This window comes from Crinia signifera, chromosome 6, assembly GCF_055691185.1.
Source record: "Crinia signifera chromosome 6, ASM5569118v1, whole genome shotgun sequence".
Classification (NCBI taxonomy): Eukaryota; Metazoa; Chordata; class Amphibia; order Anura; family Myobatrachidae; genus Crinia; species Crinia signifera.
Genome location: NC_139222.1, coordinates 102,547,337 through 102,561,136, shown reverse-complemented (window position 1 = coordinate 102,561,136; position 13,800 = coordinate 102,547,337). Strand labels below are relative to the sequence as shown.

General features: G+C 41.7%; 1 protein-coding gene across 3 annotated transcripts in view; it reads right to left on the bottom strand.

Annotated features, from left to right (window-relative positions):
• Positions 1 to 4,087: 4,087 nt before the first annotated feature.
• The window catches only part of C6H20orf96 (chromosome 6 C20orf96 homolog), a 35,875-nt gene continuing 26,162 nt past the window's right edge, over positions 4,088 to 13,800 (bottom strand). For all 3 annotated transcript variants that reach the window (XM_083146599.1, XM_083146597.1, XM_083146598.1), the window contains exons 9-10: positions 6,654 to 6,772; positions 4,088 to 5,654 (exon numbers count right to left, since the gene is read on the bottom strand). In XM_083146599.1, the coding sequence (XP_083002725.1) occupies positions 5,594 to 5,654; positions 6,654 to 6,772 (180 nt within the window). In that variant the 3' untranslated portion in view covers positions 4,088 to 5,593. The remainder of the gene's footprint in view (positions 5,655 to 6,653; positions 6,773 to 13,800) is intronic.

The window sequence follows — 13,800 nt, the reverse complement described above, 5'->3', positions numbered from 1 at the left end:
CCATCCCACCCGGCAGCCCCCCCTCCCTCCCACCCACCCGGCTGCCGCAGCGCCAGCACCCCTCCCAACCCCCCACCAGCCGCAGCGCCAGCCCCCCTCCCAAAGCTGGTGACCAAAATGGGGTCACATGTGGGGGGGTTCCACTGTATTGGTGCTTCGGGGGTCTTGCTAATGCGACATAGCACCCACCATTCATTCCACCACCAAATATCACTCCTTCCCTTCTGAGTCCTGCCATGCACCCAACTGGTATTTTTTGGTCACATGTAAGGCATTGCCGTACTCGGGAGAAATTGGGGCACAGATTTTGGGGTGCTATGTCTCCTTCATTCCTTGTGAAAATGAAAAATTTTGAGCCAGATCTTCATTTTTGTGTAAAAAATTACATTTTTTTACACAAAAATGCAGATCTGGCTCAAAATTTTTCATTTTCACAAGGAATGAAGGAGACAAAGCACCCCAAAATCTGTGCCCCAATTTCTCCCGAGTACGGCAATGCCTCACATGTGACCAAAAAATACCAGTTGGGTGCATGGCAGGACTCAGAAGGGAAGGAGTGATTTTTGGATTTTGCAGCACAGATTCTGGTTGAATGACCCCTGAAGCACCCATACAGTGGAACCCCCCCACAAGTGACCCCATTTTAAAAACTACACCCTTCAGGGAATTCATCAGGGGGTATAGTGTACATTTCAAACCCCCAGGGGTTTCACCAATTTTGATACAACTGAGCTGTGAAAATGAAAAATTAAATTTTTTCATTTTCACAGTCCAGTTGTATCAAAATTGGTGAAACCCCTGGGGGTTTGAAATGTACACTATACCCCTAAATGAATTCCCTGAAGGGTGTAGTTTGCAAAATGGGGTGACTTGTGGGGGAGGTTTCTAACTTTTAGCACTTATGGTGCCTAGAAACCTACATGGTGCCTAAAAAAAAATCTCATAAAAAGGAGGCTCCAAAATCAAGTAGGTGCTCCTTCTATTATGAAGCCTGTGGTTTGGTCACCGTGCACACTAGGGCCACATATAGGATATTTATGAAAACAAAAGAATTGGGGGAATCAATTTTTAGTCACATTTCTCTAGTAAAATCTACTGTATTCGTTAGAAAAATGTATTAAAATTGAAACTCTGCAAAAAAAAAGAAATTTTGAAATTTCACCGACACTTTGTTTTAATTCCTGTGAAACACATAAAGGGTTAACAAACTTCCAAAATGCTGTTTTGAATACTGTGAGGGGTGCAGTTTTTGAAATGGCATCATTTATGGGGGTGTCTCACATACAAGTCCCTCAAAGTCACATCAGAACTGAACTGGTCCCTAAAAAAATCAGTGTTTGAAATTTTCTTGAAAATTTGAGAATTTGCTATTCATATTTGAAGCCTCCTAGTGTCCAAAAAAATGAAAAGGAAGTTGAAATAATGATGGAAACATAAAGTAGACATATGGTCTATGTTAGTTATTAACTATTTTGAGTGGTATGTTTATTTGTCTCACAAGCAGAAAATGTGACATTTTGCAAATTGCTAAATTTTCCATTTTTTCACGACATTTTGGTATTTTTCACAAAAAAACACAGACTGTATCGACCCAAATTTACCACTAATTTGAAGTACAATGTGTCACGAGAAAACAATCTCAAAATCACTGGGATAAGTAAAAGCAAAAAAAAGTTATCCCCACTTAAGTGAAACATGTCAGATTTGAAAAAAATGGCTCTGTCAGGAACGCAAAAACTGGCTCTGTCAGGAAGGGGTTAAAAACCTTCACCAATTTTAGAACAAGATATTGTACATAGACATTGGTCACATCAAGCGATACCACAAAAGATGTAAAGATATAGATCCCTTCTTATATGGGAATTATTTTTGTCTCTATATGCTATTGAAGGGACCCGAAGTTTTTCTGTAAAATCTTAAACAGAAAACAACCATAGTGCAGATGGTGTAAACCTCTACAAACAAAGGGTATCTGAGAACCACAGGATTCCCTTTGTTTGGAGAGGTTTATTCATGCAGGACCATCAGTGTCCATAATGCTGTTGAAATACTTGGATCCATGTAAATGCATTTATTGACTATTAAATAGGCATGGGTTAAACCATCTGCGCTATGTTTTTTTGTTTTTTAGAGAAAAAAATCTGGACCCTTGAATATCATATAGAGCAAAAATTATTCCCATGTAAGAAGGGATCTATATCTTTACATCTTGATGTGACCAATTTCTATGTAAAATGCTTCTAAATCATGTAGTAAACCGTAATAATTGAAAAGAGAGAGAGAGAGAGAGAGAGAGAGAGGGGGGGGGGGGGGGGCTATGTAGTTAGCCTTATGGTGTGTACACACGGTTCAATGTGCCTTAAGATGCGATCCACGATCGGATCAGGATCGGATCGCAAGGCACATCCGATTTGCATACAATCTTGACTATATAGTGCAGATCTGCACTATATAGTCAAGGCAGCCAAGACTTTCTGGCTTGCGATACGTGAACGCGCATCGGGATCGGATCGGGATTGCAAGGGTTAAAACCCTTGCGATCTGCATCCGATTCTGATCCAATGCCGATCCGATGTTGACTATATCATCAACATCGGAAAGTAAATCGGACTGTGTGTACACACTATTAGAGTGAGATAAAGTGGTTGCAGTACCAACCAACTAGAGAAAGAGTACCAACCAACGGTAAAATGGCACTTAGAATGTGACTGGATGATACGGTAAATAGACCCCATCAGCTCATAGCAACCATGTTACTGGCTGTGTTTAAAAAATTACAGGAGCTGATTGGTTGGTATTTTGTCTCTCTCTCTGAGTTTAGATGAAGCACTTCATTAACTTTTTACTTTTAAAACAAAATATGATACATCATAATCACACAAATATTTTTTTAGCAGTCCATGTGGTGTACCAGAGAAAACACTTTATTAATACTTCACTTTAATCACTTTTTATGTGTTTTTTTTTTTTTAACAACCACAACCCTTATAAATTTTGCTGTTTTGATGTCACGGAAGATTAAAATTATATTTTGTTTCAATACATTCCCTTATATAGATGCTACTTAGCTTCCTGGAAATGTGTATTTTACTTTTTTCTAATAACATGTTATTTAAGTGTTCTATATGTAATATAACATTTTATTTTCCAGTTGAAAGCTCCCACTTAACCTAAATGACATGATAAATCAACATGAAAACACATGCAGTAACATACACATAAGTAAGTAAGTTTTTATACCCTGAGGCAAGACAGTTGTTCTAGGTAACCATATCAAATATATCATAACAACTGCTCTGCAGGCAACCATTTTAGGCTCTGGAATCTTCCTTATAGTGGCCTGTCATTATGGAGTGTGACATTTTTACCACTGATAAGATCAAGATCCAGAAATACTGTAGCTTCAGCGATGTTAATGAATATTACTAAAATCAGTTTTGTATAAGGTGCTTTTTATTTTAGGTGTTAAATGGGTACTTGTTTCCTAGCACAGCGCCCACCATATTCAGTCGTATGGCATTGTATTCAATTTAAAATTGTATACCATTGTATATGGCATACAATGGCATACAATGCAATGTGATTTTAAATTGTATAAGCACCCATATGGGTTTTTTCAATGTTAAATGGCCCCCTATATGATTTTTAATTGTATAAGCACCTTAATAGGTGCTTACAATGTTAAATGCACCTCCACTATCAACGCCAACCCGAAGCGTGGCGAGCGCAGCGAGCCCGCGAGGGGCGGCGGTACGCGTCCTCCGACCTTTTCATACCCCCACTACCCACGTCGGCGTGGAGTTGATTTTATATAGTGTGGCGAGCACAGCAAGCCACCGAGCCCAAAGCGAGCCCCGCGAGGGGACGCGCATTACTTCACATGTATTCCGCATCGCCTCGCTGCGCTCGCCACACTATATAAAATCAACTCCACGCCGACCTAGATAGTGGGGGTATGAAAAGGTCGGAGGACGCGTACCGCCGCCCCTCGCGGGCTTGCTGCGCTCGCCACTCTTCGGGTTGGCGTTGATAGTACAGGTGGCGTGGGGGTGCTTTTAACATTGTAAGCACCGTTTACGGTGTTTATACAATTATTTATCTTATAGGGGGCACATTTAACATTGAAAACACCCATTAGGGTGCTTATACAATTTAAAAATCGTATACCATTGTATATGCCATACAATGGCATACAATTCGATGGTATACAATTTAAAATTGTATAACATCGGCTAACATTGCATCGCATTGCATACCATCGTATGCCTTATGGTATGCGATGCGATGGGCGCCGTGCTAGGAAACAAGTACCGTTAAATGTTATGCTGCCCATACACTTATGCGATCGGATTCGATGCAACATCGAAGTGCGATGTCCATCGAACCCGATCTCATCTTGTGGTGCAAAAAGTGCCCCCGTATAGCACCCGATGTCGCAAGCCATCTTGAGATGGCACATCCGTACTAGAAGAGGGCGGGCAGAGGGCGGCGTTGTAGTGTAGCACTAGAAGTAGCGCTAGCAGGCAACTGAAAGAGCTCAGCCAGAGGGCTGCCCAGTGTTATAAACACTTCTGCCGCCTCCGCTGACCTCCGCTGCCCGCTAGCACTACTATGGCTGCAGAAGTGTTTAAGACACTGGACAGCCCTCTGATTGGCTGAGCTACTTCTAGCACTACGATACAATGCCACCCTCTGCCCACCCTCTCTCACGCCACCAGCAGTCCGTCCGGCCCCCTCTCCCCAAACCGCACACAGCTAAAAGCGTTCCCTCCGCCCTACACCCATGGATTGCATTCGAACGATCGCATGTGGTTAAAAACCACATGCAATCGCTCCTGCAATTTAATTGATATTAAGTGCAGCATATAAGCTCTATCGACACGACCATCGATGGCGTGCCTGCTCATCGTGTCGAAACGTCCCTTAAAAATGCACACAATTATTCGATTTATTGGTCAGATGAGGTCGAAATCGAATGATTGCATTTGCATAATATATCTTACAAGTGTATGGGCAGCATTATAAAGTGTAGCAAATAATATCTGTGAATCTCTCTCTAGGTCAATTACATTCTGCCCCTGTGCTCTAAAGTCAGTTCAATTAAGCACGATATAAATAGTGCTGTAGCGATTCAGTTGAGCGTGATGTTGAAGCATGACAGTTCTTGCTCCTTAAGCTGGGTGTTTAGTTGCAAGGCTGAAGTATTCAACTTAAGTGCATGCTGGAAAGCTGTTTACATTGCGCTAAAGGCATAAAACAGCATTGCGGCACTAATTTATTTGGACCAGGAGGGGTGTGAGAAGAATTTTTCTGGTCAGCATAACAACATGTTCAATTGTATATCTCCGGAATCTCCTTCCTGGTGTGATTCATACTGCGCTGATTAAATTTGCCCCTATGTGTTTCTTTCTTACTGTTTGGAACACACCATTATTATGTGCTACTCTTACATACAACAGATATGACTCCATTAAATACAGACAGACGATAATAAACTCTATGTCCGTTAGTCAAAAGCAGTTTCATGGTTACTACAGAATATACTGTAATAACAAGAATATATAAGTTGTGCCAGGCATCCACGCACCTGGCACTAAATCGGCATTTCCAGGTTGAGAGGAATATTGAGGATCACATCTTCATCAGGAGGACATCTAGAGGTGGGACAGAGGGTCTCAGTCAGTACATACTATACAAATCTCAGTACTGCTTTTGATAGCAGCTACTCCGTAAACACAGATTTTGATGGTTCAGATGTCAGCTGTTTGACTGATTTACCATCGGTAACTTCAGATGAATTTGAGTGTACATATCAGTACACTATCGATAGATTTCTATGGTGAACGGCTCATTTAATAATAACATTCGAACTGCTGAATTCGGCTATGAATTCAGCAGAAAATCTGAATGGAAAATAATACTAATTTTCTATTTAAGTTTAGCTGAAGCCTGCACGGAAAAAAAAACTGCGTGGGGGCCATATTGATCATATATTGCCCCCACATATCAGCGTGCTATCCTAAAAATGGCAGCGCTGATAATAATGCTTATAGCACACTTCATCTCCCTTCTCCCCCATTATGACCCTTTATACATTTAACCCCTCAATACATTTACCTCTGGCAACCTTAAGTAATAGCCTGTGAGATGCAGCTACAGGTGTGATTCTGAGAGTTAGCAGATATTTTCAATGTGGCATTCATTTAAACAGCAAACCTAGGTTGGTTTTGCCTTTTGAACCATTGCTGCTTAAAACACTAGCTAACTCACTGCAATCCTGGCCCTGTGCCTGCATTTTGCATAAGGCCCTGCATGTTAATAATAGAGGGATTATTGGTAATGGAAGAACAATATGTGTGTACTATATAAATAACTGGTAATAATAAATAATAACAAAAGAGGATACCTAAGGAAAGTTAGATTAGACTAGATGCAAGAATGATGGGGATAAAACTTGCACTTTTATTATGTATGCTATTACCAGATAAAGTGGTCAACTCTCTGACACATGTCTGAAATCTTAATCCCTTTTGAGGCTGAGAAAAGATTTCTAAACATTGTAATCAATTCTCTCCATGTCAATGGAATGAAACATACCCACATTTCTTCACTTTTCATTGTACAGCTAAACTAATAAACACAGGTATACATACGTGGGCTTGCCAAGCAGCAGGTCTTTACAGAGTTTGTCAGTCTCTTCTTTCCAAGATTTACGAAGGGAGTCTGCTTTTTCTAGCAAGTCTAAGACCTCGTTCTGAAGGTCCACAACCATCTGCAGAAAGAGGTTATCCGAGGGAATCATCATAAGGTTGTTGTCAACTTTTTGTCAAGCCAGAAAAACAGATGACAGGATATACCTGTTTCTTTGGGATACATATGGATGACTGGTGGTCAGGAGGCTGACTGTCAGAAGACCGACATCGGCATCCCAAAGGAGGGTATACTTAGCCTGTTGCAGCCTCCCCCATCCCTTCCTGCCCGCAGCCTGGCCTCAACCTATCCACTAGTGGCTAAACCTAACCTCCACACACAATGCCTAGCCTAACCCCACTAAGTTCCTAACCCTAAACCTCCCGCAACTTAACCCAGCCTTCCCCTCTGTGCAGCCTAACCCTAAGCCCCCTCCCCCAAGTGCTTAAACCTAACCCCCCTCCCCGGCCTGACCCTACTACGCCCCGCATACTCGCCGATCGGGATTCCGGCTATGGTAGTCTAGCGTCGGCATCCTGATCTTTCTGAGATCTGGTGCTGGTCTTCTGAAGCAAGTTGGGATGCTGGGGTCAGCATCCTGTTTCTCTGTCTTTGTGAGAGTTTCATAATTATTTATCTTTTTGTTGCCACAAAACACTTCTCTTCTGGCTCCCTTATCACTGCTTCATACATCTACCCCTCTGTTTGCTATATGTAATGAGGTAAAACACAGGAAATAGCACATCACATTGCATTTAATGTTACAGAAACTACTGGAAATGTGAGAATTCCATGTGTTTTTTTCTTTATACCATTTGTGTGATATGTCAAAATCAAAATAGTATTTAAAAAAGTAAATAACATTACGGCATTTTTCAGCAATTGCGTGTATACGCAATTTACGTATGCATGTGCTTTGAGTGGCGCAATACAGTACACTTTGCATATATTTTGCTGAGAATGCGCATTACAATATAATATGTTTATGTTTATATATATATATTATTTACTTAATGTAAATCAACCTTTTGACCATGTTGACCTTATTCAAGTGTCGACATTATGTCTGTCGACCGCATAACCTGAGCAAATACTGTAGGTGTACCAATGGGCTTATTCCATATTTAGTAAGGAACCTGTACAAATCCTCCCCTTGGTCCATGCAAACTTCACACATCACACATTTTGGGAAAACAAAGCACACTTGCAGAAATGTGAGTCACACCGCAGCTTCAATGCCAACTTTGTGCTACACCTCAGCTATTCTGCACTTCGTAAATGATCTCCACTTAGTGATACAGACTCCACTTTGACGCATTTAACCCCTTCCCGCCGCAGCCTGTTTTTGCCTTCCTGACAGAGCCCTTTTTTTCAAATCTGACAGGTATCACTTAAGTGGGGATAACTTTTTTTTGCTTTTACTTATCCCAGTGATTTTGAGATTGTTTTCTCGTGACACATTGTACTTCAAGTTAGTGGTAAATTTGGGTCGATACAGTCTGTGTTTTTTTGTGAAAAATACCAAAATGTAAAAAAAAATTTTTTTCAAAATGTTACATTTTCTGCTTGTGAGACAAATAATCATACCACTCAAAATAGTTAATAACTAACATAGACCATATGTCTACTTTATGTTTCCATCATTATTTCAACCTCCTTTTAATTTTTTTGGACACTAGGAGGCTTAAAATATGAATAGCAAATTCTCAAATTTTCAACCAGTTCAGTTCTGATGTGACTTTTAGGGACTTGTATGTGAGACACCCCCATAATTGATGCCATTTCAAAAACTGCACCCCTCACAGTATTCAAAACAGCATTTTGGAAGTTTGTTAACCCTTTAGGTGTTTCACAGGAATTAAAACAAAGTGTAGGTGAAATTTCAAAATTTCATTTTTTTTGCAGATTTTCAATTTTAATACATTTTTCTAAGGAACACAGTAGATTTTACTAGAGAAATGTGACTAAAAATTGATTCCCCCAATTCTTTTGTTTTCATAAATATCCTATATGTGGCCCTAGTGTGCACGTTGACCAAACCACAGGCTTCATAATAGAAGGAGCACCTACTTGATTTTGGAGCCTCCTTTTTATGAGATTATTTTTTAGGCACCATGTAGGTTTCTAGGCACCATAAGATGCTAAAAGTTAGAAACCCCCCCACAAGTGACCCCATTTTGCAAACTACACCCCTCAGGGAATTCATCTAGGGGTATAGTGTACATTTCAAACCCCCAGGGGTTTCATCAATTGTGGTACAACTGGGCTGTGAAAATGAAAAATTAAATATTTTACACAAAAATGCAGTTCTGGCTCAAAATTTTTCATTTTCACAAGGAATGAAGGAGACAAAGCACCCCAAAATCTGTGCCCCAATTTCTCCCGAGTACGGCAATGCCTCACTTGTGACCAAAAAATACCATTTGGGTGCATGGCAGGACTCAGAAGGGAAGGAGTGATATTTGGATTTTGCAGCACAGATTCTGGTGGAATGTTGGTGGGTGCTATGTCGCATTAGCAAGACCCCCGAAGCACCAATACAGTGGAACCCCCCCACAAGTGACCCCATTTTGCAAACTACACCCCTCAGGGAATTCAACTAGGGGTATAGTGTACATTTCAAACCCCCAGGGGTTTCACCAATTGTGGTACAACTGGGCAGTGAAAATGAAAAATTAAATTTTTTACACAAAAATGCAGTTCTGGCTCAAAATTTTTCATTTTCACAAGGAATGAAGGAGACAAAGCACCCCAAAATCTGTGCCCCAATTTCTCCCGAGTACGGCAATGCCTCACATGTGACCAAAAAATACCATTTGGGTGCATGGCAGGACTCAGAAGGGAAGGAGTGATATTTGGATTTTGCAGCACAGATTCTGGTGGAATGTTGGTGGGTGCTATGTCGCATTAGCAAGACCCCCGAAGCACCAATACAGTGGAACCCCCCCACAAGTGACCCCATTTTGCAAACTACACCCCTCAGGGAATTCAACTAGGGGTATAGTGTACATTTAAAACCCCCAGGGGTTTCACCAATTGTGGTACAACTGGGCAGTGAAAATGAAAAATTAAATTTTTTTACACAAAAATGCAGTTCTGGCTCAAAATTTTTCATTTTCACAAGGAATGAAGGAGACAAAGCACCCCAAAATCTGTGCCCCAATTTCTTCCGAGTACGGCAATGCCTCACATGTGACCAAAAAATACCATTTGGGTGCATGGCAGGACTCAGAAGGGAAGGAGTGATATTTGGATTTTGCAGCACAGATTCTGGTGGAATGTTGGTGGGTGCTATGTCGCATTAGCAAGACCCCCGAAGCACCAATACAGTGGAACCCCCCCACAAGTGACCCCATTTTGCAAACTACACCCCTCAGGGAATTCAACTAGGGGTATAGTGTACATTTCAAACCCCCAGGGGTTTCACCAATTGTGGTACAACTGGGCAGTGCAGATGAAAAATTAAATTTTTTTACACAAAAATGCAGTTCCGGCTCAAAATTTTTAATTTTCACAAGGAATGAAGGAGACAAAGCACCCCAAAATCTGTGCCCCAATTTCTCCCGAGTATGGCAATGCCTCATATGTGACCAAAAAATACCAGTTGGGTGCATGGCAGGACTCAGAAGGGAAGGAGTGATTTTTGGATTTTGCAGCTCAGATTCTGGTGGAATGAATGGTGGGTGCTATGTGGCATTAGCAAGACCCCCGAAGCACGGTGAAATGATGAACCTAATAATCCATAGATGTGTGGTATATTTTAAAACACTCCTTTATACATAGGCCGGGTTTGTCGGGGCAAGTTTCACAGTGGAAAATAGTATCCTTTCTTATTCCCTTTTTATAGCAAACTTTGCACCTTTTTTGTGTCCTGACCTTTTTTGCAGTGGAGGGGATTTCGTTAGGAAAATGCTGCCATGGTACAATACGGGGGCCAGTACTAGAAGTACTGGGGCCCTCTGCCTGCTGGTTCCCAAATATTAGGCCCTTTATGACTTCCTCTTGAAAGTGCATAAATGTCCCCCTCTGGCTGGTAGAACGGAATAGCACGTAAGCGTTATACAGTGCCATCTGGATGATATACACGGCCAGCTTCTTGTACCAGATTTTTGTTTTCCGCAGGGCACTGTACGGCTTCAGTACCTGATCTGAAAGATCCACTCCGCCCATGTACTTATTGTAATCTAGGATACAATTAGGTTTTGAGGTGTGGGTACTGGTACCTCGTACAGGGACGGAGGTGGTACTGTCTCCATGAATTGTTGTCAGTATAAGGACATCCCTCTTGTCCTTATATTTGACCAACAACATATTTTCGGTGGATTGTGCCCTGCTTTCACCCCTTCTCAGTACTTGGGCAATGTGCGTTTTTGGGAGGCCTCTTTGGTTCTTGCGCACAGTACCGCAAGCTGCTGTACCTCTTGAACCAAGGGCCTTAAACAGGGGGATGCTAGTGTAAAAGTTATCCACATAGAGGTGATAACCTTTATCCAGGAAGGGGTGCACTAAATCCCAGACAATTTTTCCACTAACACCTACGAGGGAGGGGGGGCATGCTGGCGGTTCAATTCTTGAATCCTTCCCTTCATATACCCTAAACCTGTGGGTGTACCCTGAGGTGCTTTCACACAGTTTATACATTTTTATGCCATACCTTGCCCTCTTACTGGGAAGGTACTGGCGGAATTTAACCCTTCCTTTAAAATGTATAAGGGACTCGTCGATACAAATAAATTTTTTAGGGATGTACATCTCTGCAAATTTGGCACTGAAATGATCAATGACCGGCCTGACTTTGAATAGCCGGTCAAAGGTGGGATCATCTCTGGGTGGGCACTGTGCATTATCGGTGTAATGTAAAAATTTAAGGATTGTCTCAAAACGAGTCCGAGTCATGGCCATACGGTAAAGTGGGGTGCTGTACAGAAAATCTGTACTCCAATATTGCCTAATTTCTGGCTTTTTTACTATGCCCATATGTAACACCAGACCCCAAAACGTCATAATCTCTACTGCATCTACAGGGGTCCACCTAGCAAATGATGACGTGGGGTTTTGAGCAATAAACTGCTGGGCATATAAATTACTTTGGTCCACCATTAAATTTATAAAATCATCAGAGAAAAATAATTTTAAAAAGTCAATTTCTCTGAGACCTGTTGAATCAAATTGGATTCCTGGGATGGCCAAAAACTCAGGAACCTGGGGCTCAAAATTGTCTGGTGGTGGGGTCCATACGAGATCAATCATTGGGGGGGGGGGTGTCTCAGCTGCTCTACGGGGGCGTCTTTGAGGGGGTCCCTCATCACTAGAGGAGGAAGAGGAGCTTAAGACGAATCCTTCAAATTCCCCACTTGCATCACTAGCTGTGTCAGAGTCAGAGGCAAGCATGGCATATGCCTCCTCCGCTGAATACATTCTTCTGGATGACTGGGATGACATTTGGGATGACATTTGGGATGCCATTTTTATTTTTGTGTTTCTGTAAGTGTAATGTTTCAACACGTGTATAGTGTAGGGGGGGTACAAACTTTATTTCAACACGGGGGGTATGTAGTGTGTAGTGTGTATGTAGTGCAGAAAAAAAAATACTTTATACAGGAATTTGATCCCAATAAAAAAAAAAAATAAATTAGATCAACCCTGTGGCAAAAATGCTGATCTGTGATGTACGTCACTCAGCAACTTCAAGGCAGCTTTTGGTACAACCTTGAAGGGGTTAAAAAAAAAAAAAAAAAAAGGTCCTGCGCCAAAAATTGAGCACAGATGTTGGTCAGTAACGTCCGTCACTGAACAGCGCTCAAAGGCAACAGGAATTTGATCCAAAAAAAATAGATCAACCCTGTGCCGAAAATGCTGATCAGTGATGTACGTCACTGATCAGCGCTCAGCGGCCACAGGACACCCACAAAAGCAACGTGGGTGTAAAAACAATTTAAAAAAAATAAACCACAGCACTCTCCAAAAAAAAAAAAAATTAAAAAAACTGCAGAAAAAAAATGATATCAACCCTGTGCCAAAAATGCTGTTCAGTGATGTACGTCACTGATCAGCGCTCAGCGGCCACAGGACACCCACAAAAGCAACGTGGGTGTAAAAACAATTTTAAAAAAATAAACCACAGCACTCTCCAAAAAAAAACAATTTAAAAAAACTGCAGAAAAAAAATTATATCAACCCTGTGCCAAAAATGCTGTTCAGTGATGTACGTCACTGATCAGCGCTCAGCGGCCACAGGACACCCACAAAAGCAACGTGGGTGTAAAAACAATTAAAAAAAATATAAACCACAGCACTCTCCAAAAAAAAACAATTTAAAAAAACTGCAGAAAAAAAATTATATCAACCCTGTGCCAAAAATGCTGTTCAGTGATGTACGTCACTGATCAGCGCTCAGCGGCCACAGGATACCCACAAAAGCAACGTGGGTGTAAAAACAAAACCCCACTGCACTCTCAAAAAAAAAAAAACCTGCAGATCAGTGATGCAGTGATGCAACACTGATTAGCAGTGAGGGGCAGCAGGCACACAACTGTGGGTGCAACCTGACAGGGTATATATAAAAAAAAAAACCCTGCACCCCCAAAAAGTTGCTGATCAGTTAATTTATACTGATCAGAACAAAAGGGGGGGCAGCAGGGGGGGCAGCAGTCAGTTGCACAGGCAGCACAACCTTTGGTGCAACTGACAGGTATATATATATAGAAAAAAAACCCTGCACCCCCAAAAAGTTGCTGATCAGCACAGATATACTGATCAGCACAAAAGGGGGGGCAGCAGACACAAAATATAGCACTCTCTATCACTCTCTGTCACTATCTCTCACTATCTCTCACTATCTCTCACTATCTCTCACTATCTCTCACTATCTCTCACTATCTGTCACTATCTGTCACTCTATGACACTGCAGCAGCAGCACACAGGAAGTCACAAGATCCAGGAAGCATCCAGCTGCTGGCAGCACGCTACCAGCGGTGATCAGGTAAGTATCAGGCAAGGATCAGGTCAGTATATCACGACAGATTGGCACGGTGACCGCTCTGCACGCAATTCCAGACCGGAATGGCGTCTGCAGCGCAGTCACCGTTAGTTTAAATCACGCGCCATGG